The sequence below is a fragment of the Schistocerca serialis genome, chromosome 4, assembly GCF_023864345.2.
Source record: "Schistocerca serialis cubense isolate TAMUIC-IGC-003099 chromosome 4, iqSchSeri2.2, whole genome shotgun sequence".
NCBI lineage: Eukaryota > Metazoa > Arthropoda > Insecta > Orthoptera > Acrididae > Schistocerca > Schistocerca serialis.
The window spans coordinates 302,938,421-302,960,695 of NC_064641.1; the positions used below are offsets into that span (position 1 = coordinate 302,938,421).

General features: G+C 38.3%; 1 protein-coding gene across 4 annotated transcripts in view; it reads left to right on the forward strand.

Annotated features, from left to right (window-relative positions):
- Positions 1 to 22,275, forward strand: part of LOC126473954 (protein pigeon) — a 500,491-nt gene that overhangs the window by 205,868 nt on the left and 272,348 nt on the right. For all 4 annotated transcript variants that reach the window (XM_050101320.1, XM_050101319.1, XM_050101322.1 and 1 more), the window contains exon 7: positions 20,908 to 21,075. In XM_050101320.1, coding sequence (XP_049957277.1) covers positions 20,908 to 21,075 — 168 coding nt within the window. The remainder of the gene's footprint in view (positions 1 to 20,907; positions 21,076 to 22,275) is intronic.

Genomic DNA, 22,275 nt, shown 5'->3' on the forward strand with positions numbered 1-22,275 from the left:
TCTACATTCTACTACAATTTGATCAGTCTATCCTTTTTATAACAACATTATGAAAAGGATAGTTCCTGCTCACCATATAGCAGATATGCTGAGTCACAGATAGGCACAACAAAAATACTCTCAGAGAGTGAGCTTTTGGCCAACGAGGCCTTCATTGACACACACACACACACACTTCTATGCAAACACAACTCTCACACACATGACCACCATATTTAGCTGCTGTAGGCAGACTGAGAGGAGCAGTGCATGATGAGAGAGGCAACCAGGTGTTGGGGGTAAAGAGGAGGCTGGGGTGGAAGGGGGACGGATAGCTGGGTAGTGGCGGGAGATGTAAAGTGCTGCTGTGGGGAGCATAAAGGGACGAGGCGGAGAGAGGGTAGAGGAGTTAGGTGCAGTCGGGTGGGTAGAAGGAGAAGGATGGTGAGGGGGGGGGGGGGGTAGAGGGACGGAAGAGAAGTAAAAAGACAGAGGATGCATTGGTGGAATAAAGAGCTGTACAGTGCTGGAATGGGAAGAGGGAAGGGGCGAGATGGGTAAGGACAATGACTAACGAAGGTTGAGCCCAGAAGGGTTATGAGAATGTGAGATGTAGTGCTAGAGACAGTTCCCTCTGCACAATTCAGAAAATCTGGTGTTGGTGGGAAGGATGCAGATGCACAGGCTGTGAAGCAGTCATTGAAATGAAGAACATTGTGTTGGGTGGCATACTTAGCGACGAGATGGTCCAACTGTTTCCTGGCCACAATTTGTTGCTGGCCATTCATCTGGACAGATAGCTTGTTGGTTGTCATGCTCATGTAGAATGCAGCACAGTGGTTGCATCTTAGATTGTAGGTCACATGACTGATCTCACAGGTAGCCCTGTATTTGATGGAATAGGTGATGCTTGTTACCGGACTGGAGTCATTGATGGTGGGAGTATGTACGGGACAAGTCTTATATCTCGGACTGTTACAGAGATATGAGCCATGAGGCAAGGGGTTTTGAGCAGGGGTTGTGTAGGGATGGATGAGAATATTGTGTATATTCGGAGTGCAGGGGAATACTAGTGTGAGGGGGGGGGGGGGGGGGAGGATAGTGATTAGGACTTTCCTCATTTCAGGGCATGATGAGAGATAGTTGAAACCCTGAACTGTGCAGATGGAAACTGTCCGTGCATTATATATAATATGTTTCCATAACCCTCCTGGCCTCAACCTTCGTTAGTCATTGTCTTTACCCATCCAGCCCCTTCACTGTTCCAATTCCAGCACTGTGCAGCCCTCTGTTCCACCAATGCACCCTTGGTCTTTTTTCTTTTCTCCCTTTTGGTTACCACCCCATCCTCACCCTCCATCTAACCTCCCGACTACACCTAGCTGCCCTACCCTCTCTCCACCTCGATCCCTTTATGCTCTCACAAGCAGCACTTTCCATCCCCCACTGCTACCCTGCTATCCTTACCCCTCCCAACCCAGCCTCCTCTTTACCCACACCACCTGGTTGCCTCTCACATCATGCACTGCTGCTCGCAGTCTGGCTACAGCAGCCAGAGACTATGGCCATGTGTGTGTGAGTTTCATTTGCATGAAAGTGTGTGTGTGTGTGTGTGTGTGTGTGTGTGTGTGTGTGTGCACGCGTGTGTGTGTGTGTGTGTGTGTGTGTTGTATATTTTCAACGAAGGCCTTGTTGGCCAAAGAGTCTTTTTGTTGTGCCTATCTGCAACTCAGCATCTCAATTATATGGTGAATAGCATCTATCCTTTTCATAATATTGTACATCCCATCCTGGATTTTCCATTGTTATCCTTTTCATAATGTTGTCAATCCATTCTGGATTTTCCATTGTTTAAATGTAACTGGAAATAGAAATAAATCGAATCATAACTAATATGATTTTACAGTATTAAAAATTACTAATAAAAGTAAACTGTACTACAAGGTAATCATTTTAGGCGTTAAACTAATAGTTTGTAAAATATCTGTAGGAAGTAGTGGATAGACAGGATAGAATTTGTAAGAGGAAAGAAAAATTGTGCACCCTAAATGCATCCTTCAAGTTAAAGAAGCTGCAAACAAACTAAAATAGAAAGAATCAAATGGAATGTGACGAATCTAATAATAAAGAAATTGGACCATGTCACTCCCAAAACAATGAGAAACCTAACTTACAACAGTAAAATATGGAGTAATAGTAGAAGCTGTCTAGAAAGAACTTGCAATGTCATAGGCCTCTTTGGATACTTATATCTAGTTTTTTTTTTCCTTTTTTTAAACTGAAATAAACATTTGTCAGTATTTGGTTTATTTGATTTGATTTTTTTATTGGTCCATATTTATCATAAAGCACAAATTGTACAATTGATATTGGGCAGGTCAAAGATAAGTTACAATAATACATAGTATTAGCAAAATAGCAGGCAAATTAAAAATAGGTACCTATTACAATTAACTTTGTTATGTATTCAGAAATTCTCTGACAGAATAGAAATAGTGCTTTATTAGAAATGCCTTTAGTTTAGCTTTAAATATTGGATGAGTAGCATTTTTTATTTCCTCTGGTGTCTTATTGTGCAGTATTACACCAATGTTAATTATGCTCCTCTGATAGGTGGTGGTTCTGTGATATTTTTGATGTATATTTGATTTCCCTCCAGTAGTATAGTGGTGTACATTTTGGTTCGGTAGCAGTTTGCCTGTTTTCAGGAGGTAATCCCTAGTGAACAAGATAGTTTCATAAATGAATAAACTTGGAACATTTAGAACACCAAGCTCAATAAAATGGGATTTACAGGACTCCATCTTTTTAAGTCCATAAATTATTCTTAGAGCTCTTTTTTTGGATTCTAAAAACGTTTACACTGTGAGTTGAGTATCCCCAGAAAACGATCCCATATCGGACTAGTGAGTGGAACTGTGCATAATATGCCTGCAGTACTGTTGTTTTGCTTGTTGTAGCCTTTAAAATTCTTAGGCCATAGCACACAGATGATAGTTTTCTAGACAAGTTATTTATATGTGTGTCCCACTTTAAGTCTTGCTGAACACACAGACCCAAAAATTTTGTGACACGTTTTCTAGGGGATCATTTTTTAATTGTGCTTGAATAGACATTTGATTAGTTGGAGGAATTAAATGAAAATCGACACACACAGGTTTTTCAGTATTTATAATTAGTTTGTTTTTGTGAACCACTCAGAAAGTCTTTTCATAGAACATTCTGCTGTGGACTGCAAAGTTTCAGGACTGGATCCAGTGAGCAATATGCTGGTGTCATCGGCAAACAGGTTAGTTTTTGTGGGACTCATATATTCACCTAAGTCATCCACATAAATCAAAAAGAGTAGTGGACCTAAGATTGACCCCTATGGTACACAATATGCTATTGGTAATTTGCTAGAAAGAAAGGAGTTGTTTCTTGTTTTATTCAATTTGTTGAATTCTTACTGAAGTGATATTTTCTGCCTGCAGTTTTTATGAATGAACACAACCAGCTATGTGCTACACCTCTTACTCCTCGTCTTTCTAATTTTTCGAGCAGAATGATTTTAAAATGCAGTCTAAGAATTCGAAAATTGCTGTCTGTGTAGATTTAGACGTTCTAAAACCATGTTGTTGTACTGTAAGAGGTGCATATTTATTTATGAAACTTAAAAGCCTGTCATAGAAGAGTTTTTCCAGAATTTTTGAGAAGGAACTTAACTGTGACATGGGTCAGTAGTTTAATATTTTTTCAGAAGAACCTTTTTTAGCAGTGGTGAAACTTTTGCTATTTTAAAAATGTCAGGAAGTACACCAGTTTTTAAAGAGAGGTTGAAAATTTTTGCTAAGGGGTTTGCTATGTGGTGAGCACATGCTTTTAATATGAAATCAGGTACATCATCAGGACCAGTTGATATTTTATTGTTTAATGATTTAATTTTACTTATAATTTCATTGAGATTTGTTTCATAAACATACATAGAAGCAGTCGAGATCACTGACTTGCTGGAGAAACTTGGGACTAGTCCTTGACAGTGTACTTGAATGAGGTCTTCAGCTAGTGAAGTGAAGTATTCATTGAATTTTTCAACAACTGAATTTGGGTCTGTGACTTTTGAGCCTTCTAGTGTTAATGATACATTCTTTTTCTTTGGCACTGAACTACAAGTTTCTTTTTTTGTAACTCTCCCCGTGAACTCATTTTGTTAGATGAGTTTCTTATCAAATTGTCATTCCACATAATTTTTGCCTCTTTGACTACTCTACCATAGATTCTTTTGAAGGCTTTTGAATAATCTGCAAATTCTAGGGTTACTCTATATTTCTTACAACAGTACTGCAGAAATCTGTTGCTCTCACTTAAAATTTTTATGCCTTTAGTTACCCATTGCTTATTATTTTTAGGTTTTGCTGTTTTTACTACTTTTGGAAATGCTACATTAAAATAGTGAAGAAAGATGCCCGGAAAACTTATGTACATGTTATCAACATTGTACTGAGTGGCGATGCTTTCCCAGTTTTCCTTCACCAGTAAGAGATTAAAAATTCTAATCTTATCCTCAGAAAAGGTTCTTTTTTCAACTACTTTTTCGGAACTGCTACTGCTTGTTGGCATTTCTATACACAGCAGCTGTGCCTAATGATCACTATAACCCATGCTCAGTACTCTGCTTGTGAATCTGTAATTTGTTTCTGAGATGACTATTTGGTCAATAATGGAATTTGTACATTCTGTTAATCTTGTTGGGCAGTGTATTGTGGGGATCATATTGAATGTGTTGGTCATATTTATCAAAGCATCTCTGGTGCTGCTGTCTTTTGAAAAATCAATATTGAAATCCTCACAAAGCACTGTCTTCATATTTAGTGTACTGATCCTGTTCAGAAGAACCTCTAGTTATTCATGAACTGGCAGGTTTCCACTTGGTGCTCTATATATGTTAATAACTATGAAATTAAGCTCTGGCAGTTAAGTAATGGAAAGTTCAAAGTCTTTTTTCAGTGAGTCAATATAACTTTTACTGACATCACAGAACTTTACTTGTTCTTTCACAAAGATAGCAGAGTCACCATGTCTGCAAAACTCTCGGTTGAAATGACTTGCTAATCTGTATCCTGAAATTGAGGTTAATTTTACTTCGTCATTTCGTACACAATGTTCAGTAATGCAAATTATGTCTACATTTAGTGCATACTGGAGTAGTACTTCCAACATGGAAATTTTATTTGTGAGTGACTAAACATTATGGTGTAGCATAGCAAAATCTGGGTATTTAGTAACTTTAGTTGAAACGGTTTCTGATTCTTTATCTAATAGCATTTGTAATACAGCACTTACCCTAAATTTTTTTCGGTATCTTTCTTGTGTGTGGCTTCTGTTTGCTGGTGTCAATCAGCAGGTGAGTTAACTTCTGGAGCTTGTATAAGTTTTGCTTCATCCACATCTGTCCTCTTTGGTTTAAACCATTTCGTAATTTTCGTTTGGCTAATGACTTGATTGTTTGTTTCTCACCTAATCGGTTTAAACCGCTTGGTAATTTGCGTTTGGCTGATGGCACAGCTTGTAACTCGTCTAAAGCACTTCTTAATCTCCGTTTGTTTGTCACTTATACTTTCTTCTTCAGTCTTCTTCGAAATGCTAGTGCATATTTTTTCGGCTAGTGACTTCTTTCCTGGCATTTTTAAATGAAGTCCATGGACTGTATGAAACCTTTGCTCCAATCTGTTTATATCTACAATATCGACATTCTTAAAGTTAGTGCATATTTCAGTGATACACTTGTTTGAAACATTAATTTCGTGGTTCACACATGACCGGGGTGGTAAATCGTGACGATGTGGTATGTTCACAATGAGTACATTTGTGTGGGTTAAATTATTTAAACATTTCCTCATTTCTGTAATAAACTTGTATGTCTCATTTCTATAGACATCGTTTGATCCTCCTATTAACACAGCGAAATCGTCTTTATTCAAACTAGCCACGTCAGTTGATGTTGTTAGGTCCGTTATTTCACTCAGTGGAGCCCCTGGCTTTATGAAACCAAATGCCTAGAAACTACATGTTCTCATCAACATTGCAGAAATTTCATGGCCGTGACTATCACCTAAGCCACAAATTGTTTAGTGTTTCACACTTTTCGTAACTGAAGGATTTAAGGTTCTTCGTCTCACCTGACTAGTGTTGTTTCTTTGCAGCATGTATTCTAAAAGTTCTTCAGTTAGCAGTTTCACATACATTTTTTAATGTAGTTTCCTTTGTTGCATTTAAGTCTATGGTAGTGTAGGTGTGGGCACTTATTTTCGGAGTTTTTAGAATATCTCCTGACGCAGTATTTTCTGTGTTTGACCTAATTACAACCAGCAACAGTTCACCTACTATTTTTTCCAACTTTTCAACACTTTTTGACATGTTCACTGAGTCCACCGCAGAAAGCACTTCAAAAGAGTTTTTTTGCATTAAATTTTGACTGTCTTTCAGATCTTTTACCTTCTGAGTACAACTTCCTTCAGTCATTATCTTCCATTTTCCCGAGACCGAGTCTACTTTCTTCATTAGCATCTTACGTTTTCCAGATTGTAGTTTACTTATTTCCACCTTTTGAGTATCGATTGTAAACTGTAGACTGGATATACATTCGTTCAGCTTCAGTATTTCATTCTTACAACTTGCACACATTTTCCTTTACTACCAAAATTTACGTTTTTTCGTTCAGACACACATACACTTTCAACTTGGCCGCCATCTTGCGGGGTCACATTAAAGAATAGCCAGAAGGCCTACACACATTATCATGAACACAAAAGCAGCCATGATATGTTTGCCAAATAAAGAATGAGATTGTAAAGTGAGTCCCTTTCTTTGCAGTGCGGTAGAATAAAGTTTATTTATTTTTATTTATCATTTATTTATTTATTCATCTGTAGACAACTTGTGTTGTATGGATGTCGTCAACTGTATACATGGAATGAGTATATACATAATAGTACTTCTGGTGCAACTTAATCATTTGTACACAAAACAAATACACACCAATCTTAGTTACAAATAAATATAAATTTACAAATGTATTCTTGCATGGGTTACACAAAACAAATACACACCAATCTTAATTACAGATAAATATAAATTTACAAAGGTACTCTTGCATGAATTGAGGTGAACACATGTCATTTACAGTATTCTTTGACAGTATAGTAACATTTATCTGCTAAATAACTTTTTGCAGCTTTCCTAAAGGCATGCATTCCAGTTTCAGCTTTGATCTCCTCTGGAAGTCTATTATACATTTTTATTCCATTAAATAATAAACTATTTTGGGTTTTTGTTTTGTTTTTTCGTAGGAGATGCAAATGGTGGCAGGATCTAGTCCAGTGTTGGTGTATAGATCTGTTTTGTGTGTACTGGTCAATGTGTTTCTTTATATATATCACAGTCTGAAAGATGTATTCACATGGTAATGTCAAGATTCCCATGGTTTTGAATAAATCAGTACAGTGAGCTCTCTTGCTGCTTTTTGTTATTATTCATACAGCCCTCTTTTGCAGCTTGAAAATTGCTTGTATGTTCTGCACATTTGTACCCCAGAAGGTTATGCCATAACTAATTATTGAATGCACATATGCAAAGTATGTAGTCTTAGCACATGAACTATTACATACTGACATAATTATCCGGAGTGCATAGCAAGCAGTAGCAATTTTCTTTTCTAGTGCTGCAATATGGTCAGTCCAGTTAAGCTGTGAGTCAACATGCATTCCTAGGAATTTTGTGTTTGTGACACAATCTATAAGTTCATCTTTAACTTTTAGGCCTATCCTATTATGTTTTTTATTTATGTGGAAATTAATACTGTTTGTTTTTTTAATATTGAGGCTTAATTTGTTGCTTACTACCCACTTGCATACATGATCGAGAGTTTCTTCAGCTTTGTCTCTCAGTTTGTCTGGTGACTCATCACTGATAAGGATGCTGCTATCATCTGCAAATAATATTGCTTCCTCGTATTTGACACTCTGGGGAAAATCATTGATATATATTAGGAAGAGTATTGGCCCTAACACACTTCCCTGAGGGACTCCTATGTTAATATGTTCTGGTTTGGAAATGTGTTTTGTCAATCTGCTGAACTTCGTTTGTGAGATCTCTACACACTGTACCCTATTTTCCAAGTATGATTGAAACCAATTATTTACTGTTCCCCTTATTCCTAGTGCCTCCATTTTGTTTAGTAGTATTTTGTGGTCTACCGTGTCAAATGCTTTGCTAAGGTCAAGGAATATGCCTGTTACATGTTCACCTTCGTCAAGTGCTTCTAAGACAAAATTTGTGAAGTGAGCTACCGCTGAACCTGTGCTTCTTCCTGGCCTGAAACCAAACTGTTCTTTACACAGTAGGTTGTACTTGTTTAGGAAATCCATTAGTCTCTTTTTCATTATATTTTCTATTACCTTGGAAAAGGATGAGAGTAATGAGATGGGCCTATAGTTTTCTATATTTTCTGGATCGCCGTTCTTAAATAGAGGCAGGACTTTTGCACATTTTAAGTATTCTGGGAAGCAGCCTGCAGTGAAAGATTCATTTATGATGTGTGCCAAACGATGTTGTATGCTGTCAATGCAGTCCTTCAGTAAGCACACTGGCACTTCATGTAAACCTGCTGATGTTTTATTCTTTAGATTCTTCACAACCATCCTTACTTCTTCTGTAGAAGTCGGTAACAGTAACATTGAGTTAGCCATATAGTTCAATTTTTGTTCAGGCTGTTTTTTGCCAAACTTTTGCTGTAGCTTGGTAGCAACACTGCTGAAGTACTCATTTACAGTATTTGCTAGTGTATTTGGGTTATGTATAATAGCACCATTATGTTTAATTTGAATGTTTACTGTTTTTAATTTATTACTGTTTGTTTCCTGTTTGGTAACAGTCCAGGCTGCTTTAATTTTATTTTCTGCCTTTTCTATAATGCTGTCATTGTGGGCTTTTTTTGCATCTCGTAATACTCTTCTGTATATTCTTTTGTATGTGTGGTAGTAGTTTAGGAAACCAGGATCACTATGGTAGTTTGTTAACCTGTTCAGTTGTTTGAGTGTTGCAGAGGATTTCCTTATTCCTTTGGTCACCCAGGTATTTGTTTTGTGTGAGTGTACTGCAGTTTGCACCTTTGGGAATGCTTCATCAAATCTGATTTTAAATAGTGACATGAATTTAGAAAATTTCTTATTTACACTAGTTTCAGCATACACTTCTTCCCAAGTTATACTGTTTATTTGCTTGGCAAATTCTGATCTGTTTGGTTTGGAGAAAACCCTTCTGTATGTGTACGTTTTAGTTGTATTGTCTATATTTATGTTTAATTTTAGGATTTGACAGGAGTGATCAGAAAGGCCAAGGTTATCTACAATAATTTCACAACTTTCTTTATCTATGTCTGTGATGATGTGATCAATTGTTGATGATGAGTTTTTGGCTATCCTCGTGGCTCTGTTAACTAATGGTGATAACTTATAACAGCGCAATATATTCAAGAATGAGTTACAGAACCTATCTGGGTTTTGTGTGTTTATACTTAAGTCTCCACAAATGAGAACCTTCCCTTTAGGATTCGAAGCCATGTCTAGAATCTGGATTAGTTTTGCAGTGAAAGTATCTATATCACCACTGGGTGAACGGTAAATACATATTATAGTTAACCTTTGTGCCTCATCTGTCTTACTTACGTCTATGGCTGATATTTCTATGTGTTTTTCCTCACTTACAGAATTAATATCATTTCTAATTTTATAGGCAATTCCTTGCTTAACATATATACATGATCCACCACCTCTAATGGTGGTTCTACTATAATGACATGCTAGTATATATGAGTTTAAATTTATTAATGTTATTTCAGTTCCTCTACACCAATGTTCAGTAATGCATGTGACTGAACTGTTTAAAGTTTGTAGTTCCACTTCTAATTGTTCCACTTTGTTTCTGACAGATTGTATATTTTGATGAAAGACTGAGAAACGAGCACAGCTTACCTTGCCTGTATCTTTTGTTTGCATTTTGTTGACAGTGACTGATGCTTTGCGCCGGTTTGTCCCAGTTTTTTTCTCCTCTTGGTGCTGAACCATAAAAAATCCTCCTTTGGAGTGATGTAGTTTCTTGTCCTCTGGCTCCTTCTGATGGGGTGTGGTTTAGCTGGTGGCTTCTCCATTGGTACTGTTGTTTCTGGTGCTACTGCTGTTGTTGGCTTTGCTGTTGTCTGTCCCACTGTTGCTGTGTCTCCTGTTCTTATTGTTGGTGGTGGTGGTGAAGGTTATGCTGATGTCAGTTCTGCTGCTGACGAGATGACTGCCTTTGTTGATTTTTCTTGTATTGTGGAATGTTCTGATTGTGGTATAACAGTTGTTTTTGTGTTGAAGGTGTTTTGAAGTAGTTTTAGTTCCTTCATTATCATGTTCGCCAGATATTCTTTCCCAATACTGTTTAAGTGTAGTCCATGTTGTGTATGGAATCTACGACCTATATTATTTATATTAACACATTTAACATTTTTAAAATGTCTACAGATTTTGGCAAACTGATAGTTAGCTTTTTGTATTACTGTATTTACACATGATTGGTTATCCAGATCGTGCCGATGTGGTGTATTCACGATTATCACGTTTGTATGCGTGAGGTTCTTCAGACACTGTTTAAGATAACGTGTAGCATTTGCAGTTTCATTTTTATATACATCGTTTGAACCTCCGATGAGTATTACACAGTCTTTATTGTGTAGATTTTTAACCTCTCTAGATTCAGTCGTTTTTATTATTTCTGCTAGTGGGGCTCCCGGTTTTACTATGCTACACAAACTTCTATTAGTTTTCTCTTTAATTTTCTTTGCGAGTCCACGGCCATGACTATCTGAAAGCATGAGTATTATATTATGCGAGTTATCTGTTACAATGTTTTTCGTTTGAGTGTCTGTTTGTATCGGTATTTTGTGACGTACTTCAAGGTCATTTTGTACCAGTATTGTCCCATGAAGTTCATACGACACTTTATCGCTGTTTCGAGATTTTTTGATGTGTTTAGACTGTTCACTGGTGGTTTTAGGCCTACTATCTTGAATGTTTTTCTTCCCAAGTGACTCATAACGGCTCGTTTTACCCTCGCTGTCTACAATTGCGAGTACTTCAAACGAGTTTTCATGCACGAAATTAACGTTGCGGTCATTGTTCACACGATTTAACACTTCTTGTTTGTTGTTTTTAAACGTAGCTTGGTTGTTTTTAAACGTAGCTTTCGTAGCTTTGTTCCAGTTTTTGGAAGCAGGTGAAATGTGTTGCACTGAGCCCCGCATGTAGCATGTACCTTGTTTTGATCGGAGATCATAATTTTCTTTCTTGAGCCATGAAATTTCTTTACGAAGCACTTCAAAAATTTTCTGTAGGCTGATAATACGTTCATTTAATTTTGTTGCAACACCATTATCATTCACATAATGACTGTTTTTCACTACGGAGCTGTAATTTTCGCGCACAGGAATATTACGAACACTTGAATCTGTCGCCATGTTTTTAAAGGGAAGCAATGTAAATTACAGTAATTTAAGATTCTGTCTGATGTCAAAAGGCTACATAAAGCCTGAAAATCGAACACGATTGTGGTGATGCTGGTTCATTCTAAAATATGTACATTTCCCAAATACAATGTGATAATGAGCTTGAGATGTAAACACATGAAGCAGCATTATGAGAGGGAGAGGACACACAGTCATAGTAGGAGCTAACACATGGGTCAGCAACATTTGAGGAAAAGTTATTGCAAAATCATTCAGTGACCATTAACTCTGCTCTGACCTCCTGCTCTCCTTGATTTCTATTGCTCAATTACCTATGAAATCAGTGTCTCCTGTATTTTCTTTAGTTAATTGTATTATTATTATTATTATTATTATTATTATTATTATTAGTATTTCAAGTAATTAAAACCACCAACATGAAGTTAAGCATCACCCTCAGTCCTAGTAGAGGATCATTTTTTTATAACTATTCATTAACACTTAAGCTAACTTAAGTCACTACCCCATTCAAAATATCCCATTTCCTGATTATTGCCACAAGCTGTGCTGCATTCAGTGTGTCATAGCTGTTAGCACCATTGGTTGGTGTGCTGCAGGTCATTGGTTCAAACTTGATCACCATAAATTACTTGTTATCTAGTATTTATAATTTCTGTAAAGTTCTTGAAATTGCTTATGTTTGTAATTTTTGTATCTTGTGGCATGTCTGTTGTTCGAATAAATAGCAGCCAGGCATTAAGTTCTGTTCTATCTGTACATTGGTATTCATATGAAATGCTCTTTCAGTGTGAAGTATTGTACTTCACTGATGAACGTGCTATCAGATTTGGACCTAAGTGTGGTTTTGATGTGACATAATATGGTGGAGACACCAGGTACTTCAAAACATCTGCATCACCATGGTTCCAATTAGGCAACATAAAAGCTATATCCTACACTGGCAAGAGCTGGAATACAAGCAGTATGTTTTTCCCAAGGCCCATGTATTCAGGAAATTATTGCATTCCAAAACACCAAGAAGCCAGCTACACATCAGGCGTCCATCACTGAGTTCTAGAGACGTTGGTTAGGATTGTACAAAATGGCTGAAAGGATTCGTCCAAGTTGCCAGATACTGCAGGTGGCATGACATGATGTGTGTGGCAAATGTGTACTTTTACATGGATGGGTCAGCCCAGCAATGGTTTCAGAACAATGGAGAGAAGCCCAGTAACAGCAATAAATTCCAGGCCAAAAGCAGACCAACAAATGAAGAACAGGGCCCAACAACATGGAGAAATGACACTGTGCTACATAAGAATGTTTTGGCCCCATGCTACTTAGTGAATCCGAGTATGACAGAAGCCGACAAAGGTGTTGCTGAAGACATGTACCTTGATCTTCTGCTAAAGGATGTCACAACACCATAGGAATTCATTAAGTGCTGCCAGTGCATTGAGGAAAAGCAACCAAAAAAGAGTCAGATGAAAGAAATATGGTTGGTTGACTCCTGAATGAGGTCCCTGTGGCAGTTTTGGAAGACCACCATGACCTAGCCTCTCATATGCCAGGGAGTAAGAGTAGAAATAGCAGCCATGAACATCAACTCCATATGTTGAGATCTAATAGAGAGTTATATAGAAGAGTTGTACTGATCTTTAGCACCAATCTCCACCACCATTCAAACACACCAGAAAGAACTGACTTGGTCAACTCTGACTTATGGCACAACCACCAAAAAACATCCCAACATACAACCAACACAGGTACAACCAGCTCCTCTGCCAAGTATAATGCCTTACAGAAAACAGGCACTTGGTAGACAGAGGACAACATTCTGGTATGTTTCCATTGTGGATGCCATGGACATGTTTTTCCCTACTGCAGAGAAAGAAGGTGATTGTTTGACAGCTACTGTTACTCCAGGCATTAGCCATCACAACAGTTCTAGTCATGTTGGTCAACTGCAAATGAGTGTAGTTGATCTGCAGGGTGAAACCCATCACCATACTCTGGACAGAACTGCTCCCTAATGCACCATAGCATTCCCACTCACTATACAGAGATACAAACAGCTCACCTAACCGCTAAATTAAGGAATACAAAGGTAGATGACCATCTAAGCCGATGAGGCCACCACAGTTGAAAATCCCCCATAGACTACAGTTAGCAAGGTGTGAGGAAATCTCATCGACAGTCAACCTGCCTGGGTGCTAGTCAGCTCAGGCTTCTTTTTTTGTAATGTCGAATGGTTATCATCACCATCCTAAGAAAACTATATTTTGTGATACAAAAGTGATTGTGCTGAAGATCATAAAAAGGGAAATACAACCATATGTCTGCCACACTGGATCATAGTTCCTCTCATACAATTATCCATTTACTCCTTTAGTCAGTTCCTTCTCCTTCAAGACTTCTATCAATTTCAACAATGCTGGATCTTCCTCCTGTTCAGCAGCAATGTTGTTTAATACAGCAATGACTGAGATTTTATCTGTGCCACTGTGTTTTCCAAAGGATGCATTGGAAGGCAGTGGATACTCTTATGTAGTGCCTTTTCTTGTATACCACTGTGGTGTCTTATTCCTGAAGCTGCAGTACCCAACATGCCATTTGACCTGACAGATCCTTCAAACTAGTCAGTGAGCATAGAGATTGATGGTCCATCTTGGTGGTGAATGATTTGCCAGATAAATACAGCCAGAACATGTTGATGACCCAAACAACTGCAAGGCATTCTTTTTCAATTATAGAGTAGTTCATCTCAGAAATAGAGAGTACTCTGGAAGCATAAGCTATTACCTTTCCAATACCTTTTTAATTTTGTAGTAGAGCTACATTTATGCCATAATCGCTAGTGTAAGTGTGAAGTTCTGTCTTGACATTCTCATCATTTACTGCCAGGTCTGGAGATGACAATAGCGCCTCCTTAAGGACAAGGAAATGTCATTCTTGCACCTTGTTCCAGAAAATTTGGCCTCCCCCTGCAGTAGTTCTTGCAGGGGATGTGACTTGGTACAAAAGTCTTTTATGGATAACCAATAGTACAGGCACCTTTTGAGAAAACTTCTTACATTAAGAATGTGCTGAGAAATTTTAAAATCTCTGGTTGCTCCTATTCGCTCTATATCAAGATGGAAATCAGCACCCTTAACTATAATATTGTGTACTTGAATAGATGGGTGTGGGGCAGTGGCAAGGAGCAGTGTACCACGTTATGCTCAGGCCATTCTAGTGCATCTGCCTGTAGAATGTACTTCAGGGGGCTTATAGAAATTTGGCATTAATTTTCATGTTAATTTAGGTATGGTGAGGTTACTTAACCACTGTAATGTTCACTATGGGTTACATAAAACACATGACATGTATCAAAATGGCATGTAACTTTTACTTGGAAGAGTCAGAAACAAACAGTGACGCAGTATAGTTCTGATCCCGGCACTGTCAGTCTCCAGGATAGGCTATGTCTAGAGTGTGAAGCATGGGACAGACACTTGCACGCTGGTAATGCTGCAAAGTATTCTTCATCTCTCTCTCTCTCTGTGCAGAATGTGTCTCCCTGCTGTCTTCTTATGTGCAAACCAATATATGTGCCCAATGAAGAAGCACTTTTTTGGGTTCAAGTGGAGGCCTGCAGGCCAAATACACTTCAATATGATTGTCACGCAGCTTAGATGTTCATCAAATGTATTCAAGAAAATGATGCTGTCACCCATTTAAGGTATAGAAGCAAGTTGTCCATCATATGCTTGAAGGTGGCTGGAGCATTACATAGTCAAAGTGACATAGATTTGAACTCATAGACCCCATCAGAAGTTATGAAGGCAGTCTTTTCATTGTCAGTCTCATAAACCTTCATTTACCAGTTCCTGTCTGCGTGTCCATGTTTGAGAAATTATAAGTTGCTCCTTTCAAGCAGTATAAGGTCTCATAAATGAGTGTCAATGGGTAGACATTTTTCGTTGTGATTTTGTTGAGTCATCAGAAGTGCAGAAGTGATGTCGTTCTTTACGAGGATCACAAGAAGGGCTCAAAGACTCTCTGAAGGTTCAATTTTGTCATCCTGCAGCATCCTCTCCACCTCATCCTGAATAATGTGCCATTCAGCCAGAGACGCTCTATATCAGTGCTGGGTAATTGATGGATGATGCCCAGTGTTGGTATGGTATTTTACCATTGGCCACATGGTCTGTCTCTTTGTCACTCTGGATTTGAACACATCCAAACATTGACACTAGTCAGTGTTGTTTCTCAGGCATTCCGGAGCCTATTTGCCCCCTGTATTACCTGTATTGGTAGTGGAGCATGATTCTTTATATATAAAACTGAACTGCCCGTGCTAGACTAGTTTAGCTGTTCCTAAGCAAATATCTTTAGAGATGAGTTCTGGCTGCTCATGAAAGTTAATGATCCAAAATTTTCTTAGTATGTAATTCTTATTATCATCTTTGGTATATAAATCCCTTTTGTGAGCCTGAGTAGCTTTTTGCAATTGACAGGAAGCTTCATAGTTTAACTGAGTATCTAGATAGCTGATGGGAATTTATTTATGATGGTGGAATAACAGTATCTTCAACAGAAACAACCCCATAGAGCAATCTTTGTTAATGTGCTTCTTGGGATAGCTATGTCAATCTGGAGCCCTGTTTTTCCACAGTTTGTGACATCTTGTGATGCCTATAAGAAGTCTCATCCGAGAATAACATTATGACTACATTCTGTTAAAATGACAAATCATTGACTGTGCCCAGAATAACAGAGAGGCTGTGTTCCCTGCTCATCATAGTGAAGAGTATGTGACTGAAAAACACGTGGATCCACAAGTGCTGCCATATGACCACTGACAATATCTAGGTCAAGGTTGCTGTAGTCAGCTCCAATGAGAACTTTTGAAACAGTGAATCATTGATTCTCCAGGAGAGACAGCAGTGCCATGAGCTGTGCTGCATGCAGTGGGCGTAATGGTTAGTGTCATTGGCTGATGTGCTGCAAGTCACCAGTTTAAGCCTAACCACCTACAGTTATTTAGTACTTATCATTTCTGGAAGGTTCCTGAAATTTCTTATGTGCATAATGTTTGAATATTCTGGAACATTCGATGTCCAGGAGTTGAGTTCTGTTCTAACTGTATGCTGGTGTTTGTTATAAACATGCTTTCAGTGCTAAGTGGCGTACCACATTAATGACCCTGTTTTTGGATTTGAGCTTTATTGTCATTATGAAGTGACATATCAAGGTGACAAATGGCTTGTCCCAGAGAAATGCCATTAGTTATCAGTGCCAAATGACTCCACTTCCTAAAATGCAAAAAACTGTGAAGAGAAATGTCACACATTCACCTTGAAAACTGTGTTTTAAGGTTGTAAGTTTTCAAGTTTAAAAATATTAGTTTGGAAAAATAAATTGGCATGCATGTTCCCTGTGAATTTCAGAGGCCACTTTTACTTTTCATAATGCAGTAAGCTTTAATATATTGTACCCAAGAAAAATAGTGGTAACTGAAGGCTGCTCTCTTGCATTTATGACCACAGATAACTGTATAGTAGATCTCCTCACTTACTCAAAATTTTGAATAATAGCACGTATACTCTCCTTAATAAATTTCGACATGCTACTTACCATGCAGATGATACATTAAGTTGCAGACAGGCACAGTTAAAAGACACTTACACATAAGCTACAGCCTTTGTCAGAAAAGAGTGAGAAATACACATCATTTACTCACACGAGGAAGAACACCTCACACACTCACGATCGCCAACTCCGGCAGTTCTTTCACAAACAAAGCCCAGTCTTGATTACATATTTTTATTGCATCTACATCTACATCCATACTCTGCAAGCCACCTGACAGTGTATGGAGGAGGGTACCTTTGAGTAGCTCTATCGGTTCTTCCTTCTATTTCAGTCTCGTATTGTTTGTGGAAAGAAACATTGTCGGTATGCCTCTGTGTGGGCTCTAATCTCTCTGATTTTATCTTCATGCTCTCTTCGCGAGATATACATAGGAGGGAGCAATAGACTGCTTGACTCCTCAGTGAAGGTATCTTCTTGAAACTTCAACAAAAGTCCGTACCGAGCTCCTGAGCACCTCTCTTGCAGAGTCATCCACTGGAGTTTATCTGTTATCTCCGTAATGCTTTTGCAGTTACTAAATGATCCTGTAACAAAGCGTGCTTCTCTCCATTGGATCTTCTCTATCTCTTCTATCAACCCTATCTGGTTCGGATCCCACACCGGTGAGCAGTATTCAAGCAGGGGGCAAACAAATGTACTGTAACCTATTTCCTTTGTTTTCGGACTGCATTTCCTTAGGATTCTTCCAATGAATCTGTCTGGAATCTGCTTTACTGACGATTAATTTTATATGGTCATTCCATTTTAAATCACTTATAATGCCTACTCCCAGATAATTTACGGAATTAACTGCTTCTAGTTGCTGACCTGCTATACTGTAGCTAAATGATAAAGGATCTTTCTTTCTATGTAGTCGCAGCACATTCCACTTGTCTACATTGAGATTCAGTTGCCATTCCCTGCACCATTCGTCAATTCGTTGCAGATCCTCCTGCATTTCAGTACAATTTTCCATTGTTACAACCTCTTGATATATTACAGCATCATCTGCAAAAAGCCTCAGTGAACTCCTGATGTTATCCACAAGGTCATTTATATATATTGTGAATAGCAATGGTCCTACGACAGTAGCCTGCGGCACACCTGAAATCACTCTTACTTTGGAAGACTTCTCTCCATTGAGAATGACATGCTGTGTTCTTTTATCCAGGAACTCTTCAATCCAATCACACAATTGGTCTGATAGTCCATATGCTCTTACTTTGTTCAGTAAATGACTGTGGGGAACTGTATCAAACGCCTTGAGAAAGTCAAGAAACATGGCATCTAACTAGGAACCCGTGTCTATGGCCTTCTGAGTCTCGTGGACGAATAGCGCGAGCTAGGTTTCACATGATCATCTTTTTCGAAACCAATGCTGATTCCTACAGAGTAGATTTCTAGTCTCCAGAAAGGTCATTATACTCGAACATAATACATGTTCCAAAATTCTACAACTGATCGATGTTAGAGATATAGGTCTATAGTTCTGCACATCTGTTCGACATCCCTTCTTGAAAACGGGGATGACCTGTGCCCTTTTCCAATCTTTTGGAATGCTATGCTCTTCTAGAGACCTGCGGTACACTGCTGCAAGAAGGGGGGCAAGTTCCTTCGTGTACTCTGTGTAAATTCAACTAAATACCTAGGTATTACAATTATGAACAACTTAAATTGGAAAGAACACAAAGAAAATGTTGTGGGGAAGGTTAACCAAAGGCTACGTTTTATAGGCAGGACACTTAGAAAATGTAACAGACCTACTAAGGAGACTGCCTACACTATGCTTGTCCGTCCTCTTTTAGAATACTGCTGCGTGGTGTGGGATCCTTACCAGATAGGACTGATGGAGTACATTGAAAAAGTTCAAAGAAAGGCAGCACATTTTGTATTATCGCCAAATATGGGAGGGAGTGTCACAGAAATGATACAGGATTTATGCTGGAAATCATTAAAAGAAAGGCATTTTTTGTCGCGACGGAATCTTCTCACAAAATTCCGATCACCATCTTTCTCCTCCAAATGCGAAAATATTTTGTTGACACCGACCTACATAGGGAGGAACCATCACCATGATAAAATAAGGGAAATCAGAGCGCATATGGAAAGATATAGGTATTCATTTTTTCTGCACGCTATACGAGATTGGAATAATAGAGAATTGTGAAGATGGTTCGATGAACCCTCTGCCAGGCACTTAAATGTGATTTGTAGAGTATCCATGTAGATGTAGAAAATCAAACAGGTATCCCATCAGCTCCAGCGTCCTTTCATCTTTTGAGCGATTTGAATTGTTTTTCTATCTCTCTGTCATCTATTTCGATATCTACCATTTTGTCCTCTATGTGACAATCTAGAGAAGGAACTACAGTGCAGTCTTCCTCTGTGAAACAGCTTTGGAAAAAGACATTTAGTATTTAGGCCTTTAGTCTGTCATCCTGTATTTCAGTACCATTTTGGTCACAGAGTGTCTGGACACCTACCGCTTTGACATAAGACCAAAATTTCTTAGGATTTTCTGCAATTGCAATGAATAGTTTCACCCAAATTAGCTATCATCAGATCTAAAAATATGGGTGTAATGATCCCTGTTACTGATATCAACTGCTGTTGATGATAGTCATGGTAAACTCCATATTTTAGATCTGAAAATTGCATAATTTGGCTGAAACTGATCGTAGGCTTTATAATGCATCGTGGAGTCTGTGCTTTGTTTATAAAATTATGAAACAAGACCTTTCTTTCCTGCAGGAGATACAGCACCACTTTCTGTGTATTTGTCTCTTCCCATTTTATTTTTTCTGTGATTCATTGTAGTGACTTGGTGGCTTAGTGGGCACATGGCAGACTACAAATCCAAAGGTCTAGATCCAATACCCAGTTGGTCCTAGAATTTTTTTCTGTCACTTATCACTCCTTTCACCTCTGGCAGTGAGTTGTTAATATGAAAACTGCTACACTGCACAGTCATGCAAAGTCCACTTTAATCTGTTGGTCCTATAAATTTTTGTGTAAATCAGTTCAAAGCATGGAGGAAGGCAAAGGCATAACATCTGCCATAAGACTATGCATTGCGTACATTGCTGTTCAGATTGAGAACAGCTATAAATCTAGCTTTATTATTATTATTAGTAGTATTATTATATTGGAAACTGTCTCCTTACCACTGTATGTCAGTCATTACTGGTTATAACTGATGGCTGTGTCTCTCAAACCATAACTTGTGTAGCTAGCAGATGGTGTTTTCTTCTATGTATGATATTACCTTTTGCCATGTGTTATTGGTAACCACTTGCAATGTTAAAGGTAATGGATTTAATTTTCTGCTTTATACTAAACCTCTGGAGTGCAACTGCAATAGGTCCATTGTGTGATCTGAAAAAAGAAAAGAAAAATGAAAAAAGGGAATGTTAATGTAGTTCAAAAACAGAACTGAGTCATAATATTGAATTTATTCAGTCACTCACACATTTAAATAGCTTCAAACAAGAGAGGCACTTGGTCATCTATTCACCAATGAGAAATGTGTAGTATCTAAATTATGAATACCATTTTATAGTAAAACTTATCAAATAAATTATTTTGTTGTGTTGTTCTTTGTGTTTTGCTACATAGTGTTTTAAGCATTCTTTTTGTTTTTTTGTTTTGGTAGCCCACTGTTTGTGTGTGTGTGTGTGTGTGTGTGTGTTTTTTCAACTTCCAAATGTTTTCTTTAATTATGTGTCCTGTTAAAACTTTTGTGGTTGAAAAATATTATTTAAATTAACAAAAAACTGTGGCAATAATTGCAGCTAAATATTCCACTGAATCTACCTCAGCTTCCGAAGAGTGTGGATTTGCCATGTGACTTCTATGAAGATGACCCAATTCCATTGCGAATTCACGATTGTTCCCTAGACCTGCAAGTCATAACGGACCCAAAGGGCATTATTTGCATTTGCCATCATTACTTGTATCAGGTAAGAGCACATGTATATTGTTTTATTATAAATACAAGAGAAACAGTAAAGGGAACAAACAGGAAATAAAAATAATGTGAATAAGAGTAGAATTTATTAAAATTAGTGAACATTTTTGAAGACATGCACAATATTCATTTTGGAGTCTTATAAAGTCAGCAAAACTACATCTATATAGATACTCCACAATCCCCCTTATGGTGCGTGGCAGAGGGCACCCTGTACCACTACCAGTCATTTCCTTTCCTGTTCCATTCACAAACAGAATAAGGGAAAAATGACTGTCTGTATGCCTCTGCATGAGCCCTAATTTCTCATTTATTGTCTTCCTGGTCTTTATACGCAATGTGTGTTGGTGGCAACAGAATTCTTCTGCAGTCAGCTTCAAATGCCGGTTCTGTAAATTTTCTCAATAGTGTTACCGAAAAGAATGTTGCCTTCCCTCCAGAGAGTCCTGGTTGAGTTCTCAAAGCATCTCTGTAACACTTGTGTGTTGTTCAAACCTACCAATAATAACAAATCTAGCAGCCCACCTCTGAATTACTTCGATGTCTTTCTTTAGTCTGACCTGGTACAGATCCCAAACACTCAAGCAGTACTTAAGAATAGGTCGTGCTACCATCTTATACTGAAGAGCTAAAGAAACTGATATACGTGCCTAATATCATGTAGAGCTCCTGTGAGCATGCAGAAGTGCCATAACACAACGTGGCGGACTCAACTGATGTCTGAAGTAGCACCGGAGGGAACTGACACCATGCATCCTGCAGGGCTGTCCATAAATCCATAAGAGTATGGGGAGATGGAGATCTCTTCTGAACAGCATGTTGCAAGGGTTCCCAGAGATGCTCAGTAATGTTCATGTCTGGGGAGTTTGGTAGCCACTGGAAATGTTTAAACTGAGAAAAATGTTCCTGGAGCCACTCTGTAGCAATTCTGGATGGTTGGGGGGGGGGGGGGATGTCGTATTGTTCTGCTGGAATTGACCTATTCTGAAAATGCACAATGGACATGAGTGGATGCAGGTGATCAGATGTGATATTTATGTAGTGTCACCTTTCAGAGCCGTATCTAGACATACACTATGTGATCAAAGGTATCTGGACACCCCCAAGAACATATGTTTTTCATATTAGGTGCATTGTGCTGTCACCTTCTGCATGGTACCCCAAATCAGCAATCTTGTTAGTCATTAGCCGT